The sequence below is a fragment of the Phacochoerus africanus genome, chromosome 8 (assembly GCF_016906955.1).
Source record: "Phacochoerus africanus isolate WHEZ1 chromosome 8, ROS_Pafr_v1, whole genome shotgun sequence".
Taxonomy (NCBI): Eukaryota; Metazoa; Chordata; class Mammalia; order Artiodactyla; family Suidae; genus Phacochoerus; species Phacochoerus africanus.
This window is the reverse complement of record NC_062551.1, coordinates 91,384,795-91,407,949: the sequence shown is the minus strand read 5'-3', so window position 1 is coordinate 91,407,949 and position 23,155 is coordinate 91,384,795. Positions and strand designations below refer to the sequence as shown.

The window sequence follows — 23,155 nt, the reverse complement described above, 5'->3', positions numbered from 1 at the left end:
ATTAGTGCAGCCACTGTGGAAAATGGTATGGAGGCTCCTTAAAAAAATAAAAAATAGGGGAGTTCCCGTCATGGCACAGTGGTTAACGAATCCGACTAGGAAGCATGAGGTTGCGGGTTTGATCCCTGCCCTTGCTCAGTGGGTTAATGATCCGGCGTTGCCGTGAGCTGTGGTGTAGGTTGCAGATGCGGCTCGGATCCCGCGTTGCTGTGGCTCTGGCGTAGGCCAGTGGCTACAGCTCTGATTGGACCCCTAGCCTGGGAACCTCCATATGCCGCGGGAGCAGCCCAAGAAATAGCAACAACAACAACAACAACAACAACAAAGACAAAAAAATTAAAAAAATTAAAAAAATTAAAAAAAATTAAAAATAGATACAACAATTCCACTGCTGGGCATATATCCTGAAAAGATGAAAACCGTATTGGAAAAGATACATGCACCCCAGTGTTCATAGCAGTACTGTTCACAGTAGCCAAGACATGCAAACAACCTTAGTGTCCATCAATAAATGATTGGTTTAAGAAGATATGGTATTACAATAGAATTGTGTAGTATACACAATACAATATTACTCAGCCATAAAAAAAATGGAATATTGATGTTTGCAGCAACATGGGTGGATTTGGAGACTATCATACTAAGTGAAGTAGGTCAGGTAGAGAAAGACAAATATATGATGTCATTTATATGTGGAATCTAAAAAATAATACAAGGAGTTCCTGTCGTGATGCAGCAGAAACGAATCCGACTAGGAACCATGAGGTTGCCGGTTCGATCTGTGGCCTTGCTTAGTGGGTTAAGGATCTGGCGTTGCCGTGAGCTGTGGTGTAGGTCGCAGATTCAGCTCAAATCTGGCATTGCTGTGGCTCTGGCGAAGGCCGGCAGCAACAGCTCCGATTAGACCCCTAGCCTGGGAACCTCCATATGCCGCGGGTGCAGCCCTAAAAGAACAAAAAGACAACAAGATAAAACAAAAACAAACACAAATGAGTCTATATACAAACTTACAGACACAGAAAAGGGGGGGATAAATTAGGAGTATGAGGTTAACAGAAACAAATTACTCTCCATAGATAAGCAACAGGGATTTACTGTATAACACAGGGAACTATATTCAGTATCTTATAATAACCTATAATGGAAAATAATCTGAAAAAGTGTGTATATATTGTGTGCATATATATGTGTGTGTATATATATATACACATCACTCTGCTGTACACCTGAAGCTGACACAATATTGTTAATCAAAACTATGCTTCAGGAAGTCCTGTTATGGTGTAGCAGCAACAACTCTGACTAGTATCCATGAGAATTCAGGTTCAATCTCTGGCCTTGCTCAGTGGGTTGGGAATCCGGTGTTGCCATGAGCTGTGGTGTAGGTCTCAGGCATGGCTCAGATCCTTCATTGCTGTAGCTGTGGCTTAGGCTGGCAACTGCAGCTTCAGTTCAACCCCTAGCCTGGGAACTGCCATGTGCCATAGGTGCGGTTCTAAAAAAGCAAAACAAACTGCACTTCAATTAAAAAAAAACCTGATATGAAGACCTAACCGGACTTAAATTTTTTTATTTTTATTTTTCAGTGAAAGGGAAAGAATATATTGGAAAGAATTTCAGTTATCAGTCATTTCTAGAAGTAACTTTTCCTAGCACTCTGCCCTGGATTTGAGTGTGTTTGGCCTGGTTGTTAGTAGTCATGCATAGTGTACTCTTGTCCCAGATGAGTCCTGTTGCTTTGAGCCGTCTCTTCAAAGGACAATATTGTCCTTGTGCCTTTGGTGCTGGCACAAAGGCATCATTTGTTTATTGGTATCAGGTCATGTGACCTTGTGAACAGATGGCCCAGGTGAAACCTTGATTTTGTAGGTCTTGTCCCCTAAACACAACCAACCATTTTGTTACATGTGATTAAAATATCACTAACAAGGTTAATTTCACAAGCTTTTTGGCAAATGTGGTTAGCAGGATGTGACATGACACAGCATTACTTTCTTTCTCTATGTGCCATCTCCCTTGAGGCCTCATCTCTCCTGCTCGCCCCTATCTCACCCATGCCCAGGCTTGCCTTCCAGCTCACCTACTCCAGATGGGCGGCACAGTGGGAGGACACTGGCAAAGGCAGATGTGTTTATTTTCCGGAGACAAAATGTTGTGCTGTCCCAGATGGCAGTGCCTTGGAGCAAATGGCAGCCTTTGACACTGCTGCCACGCAGCCTGGGCATCTTGACAGACAGAGCTGGCTTACTTTGGATGATGGAGAAATTGAAAAAAAAATACATAAATAAATACCAGGATGTTCATCATGAAACTCATGGAATTTAAGTGCAGGTAGTATTTTTTTTAGACCTGCAGAGCAGTTTTCTTCCCTGTCAGACCTCAGTTAGCTAGCTAGCTGACTGGATTTTTGCCATGGACCAAGAATTATTTGTCTCAATAGAACATAAAGTACAAACTTAAAACATGTGACTACATTTAGATGGATGTTCAGTGGTGCTGCATAATATGAATATCCCAGGTCACATCTCAGTAGAGTCTCTGAGGATTGGGAGTGGCTCATGTCTGACCCATTGGAGATACCGCTGTTCTGTTTTTAGTGGTCATTTTGATTATCTAAAGACCCAGGGACAGATGTGCCTTGAAGTTGAGATGCCTTAATTAGTATGACAACACTTTGTGCTTATAATGTTTTTCTGCCAAGAAGAGTTAAGAATTCTGACAGCTGCCCTTTTAAGCAGTTTGCTTCTATAGTCATTAGAACTTGACTGAGTCCATTAAGGAGACAAAGACTCTGATGTTGAATTGTTACACTACTAGTCTCCTAGGAAAAAAATGGCTTAAGAACATCCTTCTTCGAAAGTTACTGGCTTTATCAGGAAACCTTTTTTCCTTTTTTTAAATATGTGCTGTTTTTCCCAGTCCTAGTGCTGATAGAGTTAGGAGTTTGCAGGTGTAAAGTCCTCCCCTCCCCTTCCCCATCTCTCTCCAGGGGGTTGTATGTGAGAAGGTGTTGCTTTCTCACTCAGAGAGCATGTATGTGCTACCCTGTTGGATGCCTGCTGTGAGCATAGAGAACCTGTGTTCTGGTTGAATGGAATGAACCTATTGGGTGGCTCAGATTGTGTGACCCCCATAATGCCAACTTCTCACTTAAAGCATCTTTCCTATCCACGATGGAGGTGAAGCAATATAGATAATTGGTCTAAATTTGTGTCATTTTGAAACTTGTGCCTTGAAAATTAGGTGGCTTCCTGTTAAAGTTTGGTTTAAGCTGCAAGCAGCGGAGTACTGTTTCACTAAGCAGCAGAGTGCTTAGTAAAATATGTTTACCATTAGAAATACAGACTTACCTCACCTTTTAAGACTGCTGTAAACCGGAGTTGCTGTGAGCTGTGTTGTAGATTGCAGACGTGGCTTGGATCTGGCATTGCCGTGAGCTGTGGTGTAGGCCAGCAGCTGTAACTCCGATTAGATCCCTAGTCCAGGAACCTCTGTGTGCCATGGGTGTGGCCCTAAAAAGCCAAAAAAGAAAAGAAAAAAAAAAGATTGCTTTAAACCAGTGCCTTGGCCTGTGTGGGCATGCCTTCACACACACAGATATAAATATACACATGTACGCTGGCATCTTAGTGTTTCTCTTTATCTACCAGGACCCAGGATCATTCAGAAATAGGAATTCAGGGGCTGACCCAAAAAGTCTCTCCCACAATTATCTAAAATGAAGGAGGGAGTTCCCTTCGTGGTGCAGTGGTTAACGAATCTGACTAGGAACCATGAGGTTGCAGGTTTGATCCCTGGCCTTGTTCAGTGGGTTGGGGATCTGGCGTTGCCATGAGCTGTGGTGTAGGTCACAGACATGGCTCAGATCCCATGTTGCTGTGGCTCTGGCATAGGCTGGCAGAAACAGCTCTGACTGGACCCCTAGTCTGGGAACCTCCATGTGCTGCAGGAAGCTGCCCTAGAAAAGGCAAAAAGACCAAAAAAAAAAAATGAAGGAGAGTGGGAAGACTTTAGAGGGAGAAGTAGTTGACTGTTCTGTTTCTTGACCACAGAGGTAGTTACATGTGTGTTCACTTTATTCATTAAGCTGTATGTGTATATTTTATGTACGTTTATGAGTGTTATTGCACAAAAAACATTTTACTATGTATAGTACATGTACAAAATCCATAATCTAAAGTAGTTTGTTAAATATGGCCCAGAATTTTAGGGGAGTGGTAAAAGATTGAAATTGGTCCATGTTATGAAGACTTCGATGGAAAAGATTTTGTGCTAAAAGCTGTGGGCCTCTCTGGAAGCTTATTGGCTAAGAGGGGGTTATCATGATCAGATGAGATTTGGTTAGACCACTGGCTACCCTTTGGTAGACCGTTTGGGGAAAATAGAAGGAAGCAGGGAGACCAATGAGGGGCGCACATGTCCATTGAAGAGGTAGGAGTAACTTGTGTTGAACCCAGACTGCTAATAGGGAGCAGTGTGTTCTAATAGAAGGGCTTCTAAATAGTCTTTACTCAGGATTATCTTGTTACTATTGACATCTGAAAACATACCATTGTGTATATCCTACATAGTCTTTTCCAGCAGACTTATAGCCAACTTATTTATTAACTCAGGGAGATGAATCACTCTGATGTTCAACATTCAGAGATATTCATAGGCATGCCTAGCACATACAACATAGTAATATATATTATTATATGCCTTGGAATATACAGAGCATAGCTTCTGCACTTGAAATTTTTTTTTTTTTTTTTTGAGAACCTGCTTAAAGGTATATGGAGTCTTATATTTTCCCTGGAAACTGCCGGCTCATGAAAAAAGAATTCAAGCAGCCTTGTTGCAGACATGGTGCTGTTGGTTTTACCATTGCACAATCAGCAATTTTATTTTGATGTTATTTAGGAGAAAGCAGTATTTTTGATTAGCAAGTAAAATTAATGTAGAAAACAAATACTGTGTTAACTAGTTGGTATAATAAGGCATCTGTGCCATGTTGCATTTCAACTCATTAAATTTCTAAACTTCTAATTACGATAAGATTACAACTTTAATCGGAGAACCGTTCAAACTTTGGGTTAGTGATGGCTTTAGAGAAGTTAAATTTATAGAAATTTCAGAATTATTGAGGGGGTAACTAAAATCTAATTTTGCTAAAAGTTGAAATATACAAAATATTTAATTTTTTGCTCCTAAAATTGAGATTCAGTTGACATTTGTTGGGCATCTACTACTTAACTAAATTTCCTTCTTCTAGGAACTTTTAACACATGAGTACTTTTCATTCCTCACAGCTCTCAGGCACATTCAGATGCGGCACTTGAGACCTCAAGGCCAAGTGGACTGTCTTTCATAACACACCTGTAAAGTGATAAAGCCACATTTGATCTTGAGTCTTCATTATTTTTTTCGCAAAAACATAGGCCTAACTTTTGACTTATGGCATTTAAAAGCACATGTTTCTCAAATAATAATTTAAAAGGTATTTTGCTTTTAAAGTTTAAAATGTTGGTTGTAAATGCAGTGACATTCTTGAGCTTAATTAAGTTCAAGGATTCACCCATTATAAGAATTTTTGCCAGTGTGTTAAGCAAAAACACTCGAACAGAGCTAGTCATTATTAAAAGAGAATGAAAAAAAGAGAATGAAGATAATTTTTACTATGATTTTGTTTCTGCCAGCATGAAACAAGTATGCCAGATACACTTTCAGAGAATGAACTAAGGCAGAGAAAAAGAAATGAGAAACTTTGGTTAGACAGTCTCATTTGCAGAGTAGTTTCTTTTATTTTGCCTTGGGCCTCTGAAAATCAAAGGTTTGTTTCATTTGAGGCACAATTTGCTTCCTTATTTCTTAGTTTAGTGTGAGAATTTATAAACATGGGCCAGTTTGTATTTTAGTGCAACAGAAGATAAGCCTCTCTGAAGCAGAAAAGGGAAGTCATTTGGTTAACTTTTTTCTTTTTTTAAAAAAAGCTGCATCTGTGGCACATGGAAGTTCCCAGCCTAGGGGCTGAATTGGAGCTGCAGCTGCTGGCCTGTTCCGTAGCCACAGCTACAGCAACACAGGATCCAAGCTACATGTATGACCTACACCACACCTTGGAGCAATACCAGATCTTTAACCCACTGAGCAAGGCCAGGGATTGAACCTATATCCTCATGGATACTAGTCGGGTTCTTAACCCACTGAGCTACAATGGGAACTCCCAGTTTAATTTAACTTCTCTGTGGTGAACTTCACTATAGTATTCTGATTCTAATCGGTTTAAACTCATACTTTTTTCCCCAGCCACAAGATTAAGAGGAAACTATTTTCAACTTCCAATATCATACTTCATTTTTTTTCCGTCTGAGTGGCAACAGTAGGTGATAGGACTGGTCCCACCCTGTGATCATGAAGGAGAAAAAGGCTAGTTTCTTCTCAGCTCCCAAGAACTGCTCTCTTCATCTTAGATGTTTACACTCTGAGAGATTAGCCTCTCTGCTTTCTCTCTCATTTTACTTCCTCCCCTGCTTTGCCTCCAGACCTGCCTCGCACCCCTTTCTCACTGGCGTTCTCTGCTTCATACTGAATCACTCGTACTTCCCCTAACCTGTTGTGTGTGTTCTCTCCTGTATCTCTGCCTTTGTCTGCTCCACCACTTTGCTGGTCATTCTCACCTGAATGTACTTCCATGTCTCCAAAGGCTAACTCTTAATTGGTGGTTAAGACTTAATTCATCATTTTCTAGGGAAACTTTCTGTACTTCTCCACACATGTAAGTTACCCTCAGCTGCTTCTTGCCCTCAGCTGCTTCTACCTCTGCCCTAGTTTCTTGTTATAATTGTTTCCTTTATTGTCTTCCACAAGTGAAGCATAGGAATATATGTTTGTATAAAGAAAACCTCCTAACTGACTGACTCTTCATTCAGTCTCTTGATTTCAGCTGTACGTTATTGTTTCTTTCCAGCTATTTCTGAACAGCTCACCTTAAGCCTCATTGGGTCTAAATTGAATTTTTTACATTTGCTTTTCCACTTTTCTCCTTATTGAGAGTCCTCTTAACTCTTCTTTCTCCCTCATCTTCTATTCTACTAGTCGTTAATTCCTATATATTCTACCTCTAAATACATCTCATACTCTATATCTCCCCTTTCATCCCTGCTGCTTCTGCAGTGTTCTAAGACATGAAAAAAGCTGGGAAATGGGAGTGGTTTTCATAGGTTCCTCCATGGTTTACATGCCAAAGTTCATATTCTTTAGTCTGGGAAGCCAGTGACAGTATCCTCCCGGTTCTTGTCAACCATTTCCTCTCTGCCTCCTACTGAATCACCTAATTCACTGAGTATACATGATCCATATTCACCAAAACATTCTATGTTTTTTTACCTTCACATATGCTTTTTCCTCCATCTGAAAACTTTCCTACTCCTGTCTGCCTTATCACCTCCTTTCCAATCAAGTTTTCCATCTTCATCACCTGGCACAGTGCTTCTCACATAGTAAATGCCAAATAAATAACATTTATTGAATTTATAACGTATTCACATTCTGCATGCAAAAGAGAAGTTGGTTGGGGCAGTCACTCATTTCATAATTATCCTGTGCAGGCTCAAAGTCCTGTAGGATTTGGTTGAAGGCTTTGATAAACTTGATATGTTTTTACTTCAGATGTAGTCACCACTATTATTAGAAAAAGAGATTGATGGGTTTCTTTAAAAAGGACTCTGTCAAAGAGGATTAAAGACAAGGTACAAGTGATTCTGTATTGCTTAGGCATTAGGGATAGGTAATTCTTCCCCACCCTGTCCCTATCATAGATCCATAATCTTTAGAGCTAGGAAAGTTATGTAGGACACAAGGACAGTTGGAAGCTGCTGAAATCTTTCAGATTTTTAAAACGTGTTTGAAATAGTGAACATTGCAATTCCAGTGTAGGTACAAAGTATTTTTTAAATTAACAATAGGAGTTCCTGTCGTGGTGGAGTGGTTAATGAATCCGACTAGGAACCACAAGGTTGTGGGTTTGATCCCTGGCCTTGCTCGGTGGGTTAAGGATCCAGCATTGCTGTGAGCTGTGGTATAGGTCGCAGACATGGCTCAGATCCCACATTGCTGTGACTGTGGTGTAGGCCAACGGCTGCAACTCCGGTTAGACCCCTAGCCTAGGAACTTCCATAGGCTGTGGGTGCAGCCCTAGAAAAGACCAAAAAAATAAAAAATAAAAAAATAACAATAGGCCCATTTTATTTATAAACGAAATTGAAAAATTGGGCATTGACAAAGTAGTTAAAGTGTTGTTATCTATTTATATTTAGTATCTACTACATACTTGTGTAGTTGTAGACCCTTTAGAGGAGTCATAATGATCTGATATTAAACCTGCCCTTTTTAAAAGTTAAAATATATTGATCAGATATATAATTGGTCAAATATAATTGGTTAAGATATAATACGTGAAATTGAGAAAAATAGATGCTGGTATGCAAAATAATAACATTTTGAACTATTTGAGTATGAAACTGACATTTTCATATTGAATCATATTTTCACACTGATTTCCATTTTGTGGAGGCAGCATTGTTTCTTAGAAAAGTGCACAAGGCTTGGAATCAGGAAGCCTGAATTCTGGTCCTGACTATAATTAGCTGTGTGGTTTAGTGTAAAAGTCACTGTCCCCTCTTTGAACCTGAGTCCCCACATTTGCAAGAAAGACACTGGATAAACTAAATGAGCTCTTAGATCCCTTCTAACTCTGTAAGTGGCATTTTAATGAAATATTCTCAGTGCCAAAGGTGAAATTTCAGGCTGCTTTGACAGTCGGCTAGACTCAATGAAATAGTGGGCACCATTCCCTTCAAAGTCTAGTCTCTGTTTAGTGTATTTAGAAGTTTAATATTTATTAAATATTAAATATTTAATGGAATGGAAGTATGCTTCATACACTGCTTAACATTCCAAGGTGTGCAGCACATTGCACAAGGAACTATGCCTTCACCAAGGCACCTCACTCACAGCAACGTCGTCTTGTTCAATTAGAGGTGGCAGAGGCTGGCCTGGCTCCAAAGGAAGACTGTCAATTCCTCTCTTTTTTCTGTGTCCACGCTCGGCAGGATGCTTCCTCACGCCCACCTCCTCTCCCCCTTGCTGTGACTTTGGCTTCCGCCAGATGTCACACCGCTGCTTGTCACCGCCCAGACTCTCGTCGCTGATTTTGTTGTTTCAGTGTATTTATCACAACTGTTCTCTTTAGCTGTAAAATTTATGGAATTTCACACTCTTCTTAATCACTACAGTGTTTCCTTTTCATGAGAGAGGGAATATACAAGGAGTTGTACGCACAAGAGTTAGAGGGAAGGAAATGCTCCATCTAACTTAAGGGAAGTTTGCCGTGTGTGCCACGTACAACCCCCACTCCCAGATGTACAAGGGAACTGAGTTCAAATGTACAAAGTGGAACTGAACTCAGTGCTGTGGGGCTCAGAGGCACTTAGGAAGTCCATTTTAATCCCAGGGAGAGGGGTATAAGAGATGTGCTTTTTGGCTAATTCCCCTGACTTAAATTGTATTCCTTTTAGCAACCAAAAAAAAAAAAAAAGTGGATAATTTTAGTGGCACTCCATGGTACTTTTTTTTTTTCCTTTTTAGGGCCACGCCTGTGGCATATGGAAGTTCCCTGGCTAGGGGTTGAATCAGAGCTGCACCTGAGGCCTGTGCCACAACCACAGCAACACTGGATCTGAGCCTCATCTGCCACCTGTTACACAGCTTGTGGCAACGCCAGATCCTTAATCCACTGAGTGAGGCCAGGGATCAAACCTTCATCCGCACAGACACTATGTCAGGCTCTTAACCTGCTGAGCCACCGCAGGAGCTCCCACATCTTCTTGAATATTATTGTCTCATCAGCTGTTAATTATGTGGTCAGATCCTAAAAATGATGGTGATAGGGAGGATGATGGTGATAATAGATAATCTGTAGTATTACTACGTAACAGGTATTTCATTGAGCTCTTAACATTTATTTATTTAAACCTTTCCAGGATGATAGATACTGTTATTATCTGTGTTGTATAGATGAGGAAATCTCAAAATGATTTAAAGCTTTCCACTTTAAAGATAAGCTTACATCATGTATTTTTTAAGGGAGGAAAAGATACTAATTTATCTAGGTTTGTTTTTTTCTTTTTCTTTTTTCTCTTCTTTCCCTACTTGTAAAAAGAGGCAAAAATTTGGTGGCATTTTATTTTAGAAACTAAAATTCATTTTGAGTTCCCAGAATGGTTCACTTAAATTATTTTCTTTGTGTGTTGGTTAGATACAACTTTAAAAGTAAGCACTTTGGCATTTTCACTGCGAACCGTTGATGGTGATCCTCAAGGCCATTGGACAGAGAGGGCTTCAGCTAAATGTTTGGATTCATTTATTGATTACTTGGATGTTTAGGTTAGTTCAGAATTAAGTATAATATTCATGGAAACAACCTAAATGTCCATTGACAGATGAATGGATAAAGATGTGGCATATGCATACAATGTAACACTACTCAGCCATAAAAAGGAATGAAATAATGCCTTTTGCAGCAACATGGATACATCTAGAGATTATCATGCTAAGTAGGTCAGAAAGAGAAAGTCACATTGTATATGTTGTCGCTTATATGTAGAATATAAACTACTACACAAATGAATATATCTACAAAACAGAAACAGACTCACAGTTACAGAGAACAGACTGGTGGTTTCTGGAGCAGGGGATGTGGGGTGGGGGGAGGATTGGGACTTTGGGATTAGCAGATACAAACTATTATACATAGCACGGATAAACAACAAGGTTCTACTATATAGCACAGGAAACTATTTAAAAGTGCTGCTTTGAACATTGGGGTGCATGTATCTTTTCAAGTTAGAGTGTTTTCCAGCTATATGCCCAGGAATGGGATTACTGGATCACATGATAGTTCTGTTTTTAGTCTTTTGAGAAACCTCTATATTGTTCTCCATAATGGCTGCTCCAATTTATGTTCTTGCAGACAATGTGCAAAGGTTCCTTTTCTCCACATCCTCTCCAGCATTTATTATTTGTAGATTTTTTTTTTTTTTGTATCTTGTCTTTTCAGGGCTGCAATCGCAGCATATGGAGGTTCCCAGGCCAAGGGTCTAATCAGAGTACAGCTACCAGCCTACGCCAGAGCCACAGCAACGCCAGATCCGAGCCACGTCTGCAACCTACACCACAGCTCACGGCAACACCAGATCCTTAGCCCACTGAACGAGTCCAGGGATTGAACCTGAAACTTCATGGTTCCTAGTCGGAATTGTTTCCGCCGCACCAGGACAGGAACTCCGTATTATTTGTAGATTTTTTGATGATGGCCATTCTAACCAGTGTAAGGTGATACCCCATTGTGGTTTTGATTTGCATTCCTCTAATAATTAGTGATGTGGAACATCTTTCATGTGCCTGTTGGCCATCTGAAAGTCTTTGGAGAAATGTCTGTTTAGGTCTTCTGCCCATTTTTTGATTGGGGTTTTATTATTACTATTGAGCTGTATGTATATTTTGGAAATTCCTTATAGATCACATTTACGAATATTTTCTTCCATTCCATAGGTTGTCCTTTTTATTTTGTTTATGGTTTCCTTTGCTGTGTAAAACTTTTTAAGTTTAATTAGGTCCCGTTTATTTATTTTAGTTTCTGTATCCATTACTCTAGGAGATGGATCCAAAAGTTTTTGCTGCAAGTTATGGCAAAGAGTGTCCTGCCTGTGTTTTCCTCTAAGAGCTTTATAGTATCTGGTCTTACATGTAGGTCTTTAATCCATTTTGAGTTTATTTTTTGTACATGGTGTTAAATAAAGAATGTTTTAATTTCATTCTTTTACATGTAGCTATCTGGTTTTCCCAGCAGCAATTATTTATTTATTTATTTATTGGTCTTTTTAGGGCCACACTTGCAGCATATGGAGGTTCCCAGGCTAGGGGTTGAATCGGAGCAGCAGCCACTGGCCTACACCACAGCCACAGCAATGTGGGATCCAAGCCGTGTCTGTGACCTATACCACAGCTTATGGCAATGCCAGATCATTAACCCACTGAGCAAGGTCAGGGGCTGAACCCGCATCCTCATGGATATGAGTCAGGTTTATTAATGCTCAGCCATGACAGGAATGCCCTACCACCACTTACTGAAGAGACTGTCTTTTCATCACTCTATATTCTTGCCTGCTTTGTTGTAGGTTAATTGACCATAAGTGCGTGGGTTTATTTCTGGGCTTTCTACCCTGTTCCATTGATTTGTATGTCTGTTTTTGTGCTAGTACCATACTGTTTTGATGACTCTAGCTTTGTAGTATAGTTTGAAGTTGGAGCATGATTCCTCCAGCCCCATTCTTTCTCAGGATTGTTTTAGCTATTGTTTATGGTTTCCTTTGCTGTGCAGAAGCTGTGTGAGGAGTTTGTCTTGTATTTCAGTGCCAGAAGTGGTTGGGCTTCTCCTGAGTACTTACCCTGTTTATTTCATGGACACTGTGAACTTCATAGGTGACTCTGTTTCCCTAGTAATAATTTTAGTGTTTATTGAGCCTTTGCTCTATTTTAGGTACTGTACTGTTTATATGGATTATCTCCTTGACTTTTTACTATAGTCTTTTTCAATGAGAACGATAAAATTCAGAGAGGTTAGGTAACTAACTTTTCTAAAGCCATACATCTGGTAATAGAGCTGGATTTCAAACACAGGTCTAACTCTGTAGTGTAACAGTGTTTCCTCCTGAGATATTTGTTTAAGCTATATTTTTCTCCTTCATTTAACTCTATATGTCTGTAGCATAATTTTTTCCTTACTTAACAACCCTATCTAAAGGATTGTAGAAAAAGAAGGACCTAGGAGCCTAGGAAAAAGCGGTATATGTAGTCACAGAGAATCTGGCAGTCAACTTAAATTTGAACCAGCTCTTGGAAATAGGGCCTTTTTGACACTTGTTTAGTGATTAATCTTTCTTCTTGGGATACTAGGCATTAGCTGTGTATGTATTAAAACATGTGTAATGCTTTCTGGTATTATTATTCACTCAGCAGATATTTGTTAAACATATACTATATGCTTAAATATTGAACAAGATAGACACAGTCCTGCCTTCATGGAGTTTATAATTGGTATAAATATTTGAATAAGTGAGTTGTGTCTTACACATACAACGTGTTTCCCTAAACACACTATAGTCACGTATATATGCTGCAAGAATATTACAAAATTGAATAGCTTAGAATTTGTCTTATTCTAGGAAAACACTATTGGATCAAGAATATGAACTTAAGAGTTCCCGTCACGGCTCAGCGGTTAACAAACCCAGCTAGTATCCATGAGGACACAAGTTTGATCCCTGGCCTCACTCAGTGGGTTAAGGATCCTGCATGGTGTAGGTCGCAGACACGGCTCGGATCCCATGTTGCTGTAGCTCTGGTGTAGGCTGGTGGCTACAAACTCCCATTGGACCCCTAGCCTGGGAACCTCCATATGCCATGGATATGGCCCTAAAAAAAAAAAGAATATGAGGAAAGGTAACGGTCAAGAAACTCATAACTATGGCTTTGTCACTTTGAATGCAATGATTCTTAGAGAAGTAAGAGTGGCAGTATACACGACATTATTTGAAATTTAAAACAAAAAAACTAGTGTGAGCCAGAGGTCTTTGATGGAACATTATCAGAAGAATTTTAGAAACTGCAAGTTGTTCAACAGATGTATTGATTTAATTAGTCTAGATAACACCATTTATTTATGCTTAAGCATCTCACACATGCAAAAGTTGGTAATTTGAAGTCACACAATAATTTGTGAGTTATCTTCTGTACCACGTGTTGTAGCTTCTGAATACCAACTTGAGGAGCTTGTGTGTCAGATGCTTAAGCATAAATAAATGATATTATATAGACCAATTAAGCAATACACTTCTGGAATTCTTTTGACACTTTCATGTAAGTTTTTTTGGTGGTGGCTTTTAAAGATCTTATTAATTATTTTAAACACAGTTTAATTTCATAGTATGGGCAAAATCCTCATTGGAGACAGAACGTATGTAGGTTCTATTGTTAGATCTCTAGATATCTGGATGGATCCTTAATGTATTATTGCAACTTGATAAAATTGTTCTGGTTAGCTATAAAAGGAGTGTTCTCCAGTGAATGAAGAAGAATTATCCTTGTAGCAAAAAGGTGAACTTATTTTGTGATAGGTAAGAGACTATTTTATTAAATATCTTGGGTGGGGAAACCAGTTAGACTCTCCTTATTACATCTATCTCTCTTTTGCTATTTTAATTTTAACTGTAAGAATGTCAATATAACATTTGCTTGATTTTGCAGTACTATTCTCAGTTTTTTAAAAAAAATACTGTTGGAGTTTCCTGGTGGCCTAGCATTTAAGGCATTGTTACTGCTGTGGCTTAGGTTTAATTCTTGGCCTGGGAACTTTCACATGCTGTGGGCATGGCCAAAAAATACTATTACATATTTTTTTTAATTTTTATGTAATTTAAACAATTTTATTGTTGTTTAAAGTGGTAAGCTATCAAAAAGAGACTGGGGTATAACTAATATACTAGAAATTTAGGTAGCATCTTTTCTTCTAGAGTTTGGGATGCTTCAGCTTCATTGTTTTTCCCTACCATACTCCTTAGAAGATAGAAAGGGTAAAGATTAATTAACCCAGTTTTACACATAAAGAAACATAACACTCAGAGTTCCCATTGTAACTCAGCAGCAGTGAACCGGACTAGTATCTGTGAGGACATGCGTTCGATCCCTGGTCTTGCTCAGTGGGTTAAGGATCTGGTGTTGCTATGAGCTGTGGTGTAGGTCACAGGCGCAGCTCAGATCCTGCCATTCAACCCCTACCCTGGGAACTTCCATATGTCACAGGTGTGGCCCAAGAAAAGCAAAAAAAAAAAAAAATGCTCATTGGGGTTAAGTGTCTTGCCAAAGGTCAGACCTACTAAGAATGTTGTTACAGAATGTGACAGAGCATTTCAGAGCCTAACACACTTACTGGGATATGTGATAAGTAGATAATTATTTTCCCTAAAGACTTGCCTCTTGTTCTATTGCTGGTGAACTCTTACTCCTCTGAGACTATTCACCTTCTTATCCCAAGGCAGAAACTTGTTTGCATGTTAGGGCTACTCTGTAACCTTTGAGAAATATTACTTAGCACAGCTGGCTTGGTATTCCAAGTAGGTATGTAATATTTTCATGTGTTTCATGCCCTCAGCATTTGGAAGTTCCTGGGCCATGGATCAAACCCACAGCACAGCAGTGACTTGAGCCACTGTAGTGAGAACAGTGGATCCTTAACCCACTGCACCACAAGGGAATTCCTTTTCGTGTTTTTGTTTTTTTAATGGCCACAGCTGAGGCATATGGAAGTTTCTGGGCCAGGGATTGAATCCGAGCCACAGGTGTGGCAATGCCAGATCCTTTAACCCAGTGCACCAGGCCACGGATGGAACTTGTTCCTCTGCAGCGAACGGAGCCAAGGCAGTTGGATTCTTAACCTGCTGCACCACAGCAGGAACTCCTTTCATGTATTCTTTTAACACAAGTTTGAATGTTTCTTCAGGCTGCCAAGTGCCCATGTTAATCTGTGTTCAGAGAATTCAAGATGTCGCTTTTAAGACCATTTGCTGTTATTTTATTCTCCATAATAGGATGGATGCATAAATGTATTTGAATTCTTTTAATGGGCATTTAATCAAATATATAAGTTTAGGGATGGGCACGTAACCATGAGCAAGTCCTGCTCACTACCCACTGAGGCAAATGCAAAAGGAAAAACACACTTTGCAGAGAAAAAGGATGTAAAATAGTCTCACCGCTGATGCGTGGGGACATGGGCAGGTTGAATTTAACATAGTAAGCAGCCTACCTGATACACAAAAATAATCATCCACTTGGAGATGATGAGCAAGGTTCTCTATAGAAACTTGCATTTTTAGACTTACAGATAATACAAAGAAAGGATACCTACAAATAGATTATAATTATTGTCTCATTGATAAAATTATTTTAGCAGAGCCTTTTTGTATTAGGAAAATGTTATCGCTTCACCCAAATCTGCGTTCTTCTAGAGTTACCATATTTCTTTGTATTTATGAACTTCTGTTATTACTGTCTACATTAAAATTAAGTGATTTGACTTAAATATTTGAGACTTCCTACCCTTTCCCACCCCAAGATATATTTCCTAATGGTGGAGCATATAGTTTGCCATTTGAGATTTTGGTCCAGATGTCCAGACCGAGCCTTTTTATTTTGAATGATGTGGTTAGAGCTGCAGCTTTCTTTAGCCTCTGGCCTCACTCTCAGAACTGTATGTTGATTTCAGCAATTAGGAAAGACACAAGAGCACCCATGCTTTGCCTTTGAGATGCTTTTATGGCAGGTTTTGGTCTATAGGCATGAAGAAGCAGCTTTTTTACATACCTTAGAGTGCTCCAAATATTCTTCCGGTCAGGAAAAACAAGCTGACCTCCCTTTACCTCTGACCACACTCTGGGTCCTTTAGATTTCTCCAGATCTTTACTTCCATCATAATTTACTCAGGTGCTGCTACTTTCTTATTCATCAAGAGTTGGAATGTTCTTATTTCCATGAGAAGACATGTAGGTGTTACTGCTGCGACCATCACTTTGCAGTGTCTTTTCCTTGCAGACCCCGTATCACGTCAACCTCCTCCTGGCTGGCTATGATGAGCATGAGGGTCCCGCACTCTACTATATGGACTACCTGGCAGCCTTGGCTAAAGCCCCTTTCGCAGCCCACGGCTATGGTGCCTTCCTGACTCTCAGTATCCTGGACCGATACTACACACCAAGTAAGTTCCTGCTCTTTAAGTAGGGAGCAGTAGCAGAGCCCTGGGTTCAGCTGCTTCCAGTTTTGTGCACAGCGCCTTGGAGTTGGGTTGCCAGGGCTTGAATAGAGGATGAATCCTAAGAAGCGCACATGCAGCTGCCCTCTGGGAGCTTTCTTGTGTAGCTCAGTCAGTAGGGTTATTGAAAAGTTGATCAAAGTCCCTCTTTTGCCAGACAAAATGAGGTATTGCATGTATCCAGAGCTGGGTTTTATTTTAAGTGGGGGTTGGAGTAGTGAGTAAAACCATAATTCTCCATTTTTTTTGACTCATTTTGCTCTACTTACAAGCTCATTCACTTCTCAGCTATAGAGAATAAGCAGGTAAACCAAGTGGTGTGTGTGTTTGTTTTGAACTTGTGGTGGATGGACAGGTTCCCAGCATGACAACTAAGGGTCTCTTTTCTTAAATGTCAGAGGTTTTTAAAGTGATAGCCTGAGTTGTTCCCTTGGTTCTCATCACCTGATGGCTACTCTCCTGTAAGAAAAAGCTGGCTCTCTACTTGTCTAAACTGTCAGCTTGGCAAACCTTCAGACACAGGGGTGCTATTATGTTAAGTTCTGTCTTCTGACCCTGCTCTCAACCTCACCTTCAGCCACTGTGAGCAATAGGCACTTGGGATTCTCAGCTTTTACAGGCTATAGATGCAGCACAGATAATTGCTTCTCTCCTTACATTCCATTCTTCCCTGTCAGTATAGTAAGAATCTGGCTTGTTCATTCCTTTTTTTCGGTGTTGCCCTCTCAGTCAACCTCAGCCATGCCACAGCTCTAGGCCACATCCTATAAAGAATTAGCCTGGCCTTCTAGTGATTGTTTCTTGATTTGGCATCTGTCAGCAATACAGCTGATTTGCCCACCAAAATAACCACCAACCACCCCTGAAGCCTAAGTGCGTAATATGTCACTCCAGTTTGCCATGCCTGTGGACAGTTCCTTTGCCTCCTATTTTATGAGAGACTCAGCCCCATCCTATGAATTCTTTTTCCATTGTGAAACCGAAGCCCAGCTGGCAAAGTGAGGCTAAAACTCTGGCCCTGTCCTCTCTTTCCCTGATTTGCAGCTGGCTAGGGCAGATGGAACTGATTTAAGCCCTGGTCTAAAGGCGCGTGCGGGGGCGGGTGGGGGGGGGAGTTGGGGGATGGGCTATAAAGAGGAGGCAGGTTGCTGGACTTCTTTAGAGGCAAGTCCTGGCCATGGGAGGCAGAATTCTGTCATGCTTACCCTTCTCTGTAGCAAATCAATTTGCAATGGCTTTGGCTGCCAAAGCATTGGGTCTGGGGCACCGTCAACTGCATATGGAATAAGTTTGTTGCAAACCAAAAGGCTAGGCATTTTTTTGCCTTTTCTATTTGTGTAGCATGCTGAACTGAAAAACAATTTAAAACTTCATCAAAAGTTGTGGCAGAGAATTGAACTTGATGTCAGCACCTTGAGTTCTTGGCCTCTGTGTTCTCTTTCAGCTATCTCACGTGAGAAGGCAGTGGAGCTTCTTAGGAAATGTCTGGAGGAGGTGAGTAGCTCCCATGGGATCCTGAAAGGAATGTTTTATCTCTCTGTTTGCCAATATTGTTCCTGTTCCTTGGTTACATTTTTTTCTGATCCTTGCCAGAAGGTATAATAAATATCCACTAACCAGCTGTGAAGTTGCTACCAGGGATAGAGTTTGGTGAATAATAAGCTTGTTTTTGCTCTCATGGGTCACTTTCTCATCAATGTCAGTTTTACAAGTTAATTACTTTTTTTTTTGCTTTTTAGGGCCGCACCTGTGACATGTGGAATTTCCCAGGCTAGGGGTCAAATCAGAGCTATAGCTGCCAGCCTACACCACAGCAACTCGGGATCCAAGCTGCATTGGAGACCGACACCACAGCTCATGGCAATACCAGATCCTCAACCCACTGAGGAAGGCCAGGGATAGAATACCTGTGTCCTCATGAATACTAGTCAGATCTGTTAACTGCTGAGCCACTAAGGGAACTCCTAATTTTCTTTTTGGTTCATCCACACTGGTGGTTCTCAAATTTAAGTATATATAAGAATCATCTGGGGAACTTTTCTTTTAAAGGCAGATTCATGCTTTCCACTCCCCCTTCCTCCCACTCCCCCCCAATTCTGATTCAGTTGTCCTGGTGTAGAGCCTGAGAATATTTTAACTAGCAATCCCAGGTGATTTTGCTGCAGGTGTATCTAAGGCCTTACTTTAAGAACTATTGTGCCAGGAGTTCCTGTTGTGGCCCAGCGGTTAATGAATCCGACTAGGAACCATGAGGTTGCGGGTTCGATCCCTGGCCTCGCTCAGTGGGTTAAGGATCTGGCATTACTGTGAGCTGTGGTGTAGGTCGCAGATGGGGCTCGGATCCTGTGTTGCTGTGGCTCTGGCGTAGGCCGGCGGCTACAGCTCCGATTCGACTCCTAGCCTGGGAACCTCCATATGCCGCGGGAAGCGGCCCCAGAAAAGACAAAAAAAAAAAAAACTATTGTGCCAGACCTTATACCTGCTCTACTTTTGCGCCACCTGTAATTGCCATAAAATCTGCTCCCTTAACAGTACATGAGTCTTGGAGAGAAAGCCTCCCTGGGAATTTAGGAGGCCATAGAAGCTTTGAGCAGAAGGGGAGAGTAGCTCTTAGTTCATGAGGCAGGAGAATGGGCCCTGCCCACTCCAATACTACTCCTAGGAGTCTAAGTCTCTGGGGTATGATTGGGGGAAAGGAGGAAAAGAAAGCGGCTCCATTAAGCTTCTTAATTCTTTTACTGTTCTTGTAGCCTAAGGATGAACTTGAGTTCGTGGTCTAGTGGGAAGAGAGTAGGAGGTTGAGAGCAGGTGGTCGCATTGGACAGTAATGTTGGTTTGCTTCTTACACAGCCTGTCATATTCAGTCCACAGTGCCCCTTCTTCCTCTTGTTTATAAATCCCCTTTCCAAAGCAGAGGCTGAGAATAAACTCATATGCTTTTTTTTTTTTTCTTTCCTCTTTTTTGCCATTTCTTGGGCCGCTCCTGTGGCATATGGAGGTTCCCAGGCTAGGGGTCTAATCGGAGCTGTAGCTGCCGGCCTACGCCAGAGCCACAGCAACGCAGGATGTAAGCCGTGTCTGCAACCTACACCACAGCTCATGGCAACACCGGATCCTTAACCCATTGAGCAAGGCCAGGGATCGAACCCGCAACCTCATGGTTCCTAGTCAGATTCGCTAACCGCTGAGGCACGACGGGAACTCCTCATGTGCTTTTCTTAAGCATTCAGCCAAGAGGCTATATTATTAATCCAGCAGCTCCAGGTGTTGCAAGGGGCTTCTAGGAAGAAGCCACTGGAATATTGAATGCTTTGAGACTTTATTCCCCAGGGAGCTTAAAGATGATTATTTTATAAATCTGCATTTCCTCATTGTCACCTTTTCTTGATCTTGGAGCTTGTTTTTAGACAAGAGAGCACTGTGGCAATGATATGGCTTGTTGCTGTCCAGTTCTCAGCTGTAAAGGAAACAAGAACTATCAAGGGAGGGAGGGCTCAGGCCTGGGGAGGGGTACAAGATATGCTCCAAAGGAAGCAGGTAGAGCTTTGTGCCTTCTTTTTTTTTTTTTTTTTTAGGGTGGCATATGGAGGTTCCTAGGCTAGTTGGAGCTGTAGCCACCAGCCTGTGCCACAGCAACACAGGATCTGAGCCACATCTACCTACACCACAGCTCAAGGCAATGCCAGATCCCTCACCCAAGCTTTGTGCCTTCTATCTGGAGATTAAGTGAGGTGTTAAGGAAGAGTAGCCAAGAAGCAAAGATTTCCATCAGCTGTGTTCCTCAGTAATCTCTAGCCAGGCAATTGAACGGAGCTGTCTGCTTCTATGCATACAGACCGCAGTTCCTTTGGAATAGCCTTTCAGAGGGAGTCTTATGAGAGTCCAGACATGTTTCTTTAATCACAGATTAGCTTGCATTGGAGGAGAGAGAAATAGGAGTTGTTGGGAGTTCCTGCTGGCTCAGTGGTAATGAACCCAACTAGTATCCATGAGGACTTGGGCTTGATCCCTGGCCTTTCTCAGTGGGTTAAGGATCCCGCATTGCCATGAGCCGTGGTGTAGATTGCAGACACGGCTTGGATATGGCATTGCTGTGGCTGTGGTATAGGCCAGTAGCTGCAACTCCAACTTGACCCCTAGCCTGGGAACTGCCATATGCCACGGGTGTCTAAAAAGACAGGAAAAGAAGAAGAAGAGGTAGGAGTTGTTCCAAGAGGAGTTTTGAGGCCATCCTTCCCACCACCCTCCAGCTATAAACACAGTCACACTCAGACACATCTGGGTGGGTGACTAGAGCAAACTTTTGGGACCTAGGAGTACATGGTTTTGGTCCAAAGCTTATTCCTAGGGCAGTTGCTCCTTGGTTGGCTTGTTACCTTGAGACATATTAAAAGAGAAGTCTGTTTACCAGGCTGATTGGTGGCAGATTGTGAAGAATAGTGCATTATATTGTCTCATCCTTCATCAGCTGATATGCCAGTGAAACTCTCAGCTCTTGCTCACTACCTTCCAGTCATCCTCCAGCTGCAATTTGGGCTTTCCTCAGTGTCCTAGTACCAACTTGCTCCACTAAGATACGTGCTTCACAAAAGCAGAGATTATTACCTATTTATATGCCCAGTGTCTAGAACAGAAAGCTTGACCCATAGTTAGTTTTCAGTAAAAATTTGTTGGAGTTCCCATTGTGGCTCAGTGGAAACAAGCCCGACTAGCATCCATGAGGATGTGGGTTTGATCCCTGGCTTAGCTTAGTGGATTAAGGATCCGGCCTTGCTGTGAATTATAGTGTGGATCGCAGACACAGCTCAGATCCCACATTGCTGTGGCTGTGGTGTAGGCCGGCAGCTGAAGCTCTGATTTGACCCCTAGCCTGGGAGCTTCCATATGCCCCAGGTGTGGCCCTAAAAAGCCCCCCCCGAAAAAAATTTTTTTAATTAAAAAAAAAAAAAATTGTTGACCGATTTCCGTTATATGTCTTTCTGCAGCTCCAGAAACGCTTCATCCTGAATCTGCCAACCTTCAGTGTTCGAATCATTGACAAAAATGGCATCCATGATCTGGACAACATTTCCTTTCCTAAACAGGGCTCCTAACATCATGCCCTCTCTCCCATTTGTTAGGGAACCTTTTTTGATGGGCTCCTTTATTTTTTTCTACTCTTTTGACGTGTGCTCTTGATAAATGGTTAATTCAGAATAAAGCTGAATGTGGATAAATTGAGTGCTATGAGTTGAGTCTCAGTTTATCTAACATCACCTCAGGAAGGAAATGGAGAAAGGATTAGCTGCATTGGACTTTTTTGCCAGTACTGTCTTTCCTCCTGCCCCTTTCTCTTCATTAATACTCTAATTGTCCTTTAGTGGCTGACAGTTTGCTTGCTACGGTCTTGTTCCCTCTAAAGCAGTAGTTCTTTTTTGTCCCTAAGCTTAAACATTTTTTAATTAATTAATTTGATTAGGTAATACATGAACCTAGAAAAAATGCAAAAAGTACAAAAACAGTGTGTGTGTATTTTTTTTAAATCACATCTGCAGCATGCAGAAGTTCTTGAGCCAGGGGTTGAACCCGTGGTACAGCCGTAACCCAAGCCACAATAGTGACAATACTGGCTCCTTAACCTACTGAGCCACCAGGGAACTCCTTCCATCCCTATAATTTAAGCAACTTCTCTTCCCAGAGGAAACTTCAGCTACTGATTTCTTTTTTATTTTATTTTTTGGCTTTTTAGAGCCGCCCCACAGCATATGGAGATTCCCAGGCTAGGGGGTGAATCAGAGCTATAGCTGCCAGCCTACGTCACAGCTCATGGCAATGCCAGATCCTCAACCCATTGAGCAAGGCCAGGGATTGAACCCGTAACCTCATGGCTCCTAGTTGGATTCGTTCCCACTGTGCCACAACAGGAACTCCTCAGCTACTAATTTCATATCTGACTTTCAAAAGATAAACTTTTTTTTTTCTTTTTTTAGAGCTGCACCCGTGGCATATGGAAGTTCCCAGGCGGGGGGTCAAATAGATGATGCAGCTGCCGGCCTACACCACAGCCACAGCAACACAGGATCCAAGCTGCATCTGCCACCTACACTGCAGCTCATGGCAATGCCAGATCCTTAAACCACTGAGTGAAGCCAGGAATAGGACCCACATCCTTATATATAATAGGTTTGTAACCTGCTGAGCCACAACAGGAACTCCAGGATAAACTCTTCGTATATAAAGGATGTACACACAAGCTTGTGTGTACACACA

The 23,155-nt window shown here is 41.3% G+C and overlaps 1 protein-coding gene across 2 annotated transcripts in view; it reads left to right on the top strand.

The window, feature by feature from the left end:
- The window catches only part of PSMB2 (proteasome 20S subunit beta 2), a 37,054-nt gene extending 14,928 nt beyond the window's left edge, over positions 1–22,126 (top strand). For both annotated transcript variants that reach the window (XM_047793313.1, XM_047793314.1), the window contains 3 exons: positions 16,690–16,852; positions 18,351–18,400; positions 21,892–22,126. In XM_047793313.1, coding sequence (XP_047649269.1) covers positions 16,690–16,852; positions 18,351–18,400; positions 21,892–21,999 — 321 coding nt within the window. In that variant the 3' untranslated portion in view covers positions 22,000–22,126. The remainder of the gene's footprint in view (positions 1–16,689; positions 16,853–18,350; positions 18,401–21,891) is intronic.
- The last annotated feature ends 1,029 nt before the right edge of the window (positions 22,127–23,155 follow it).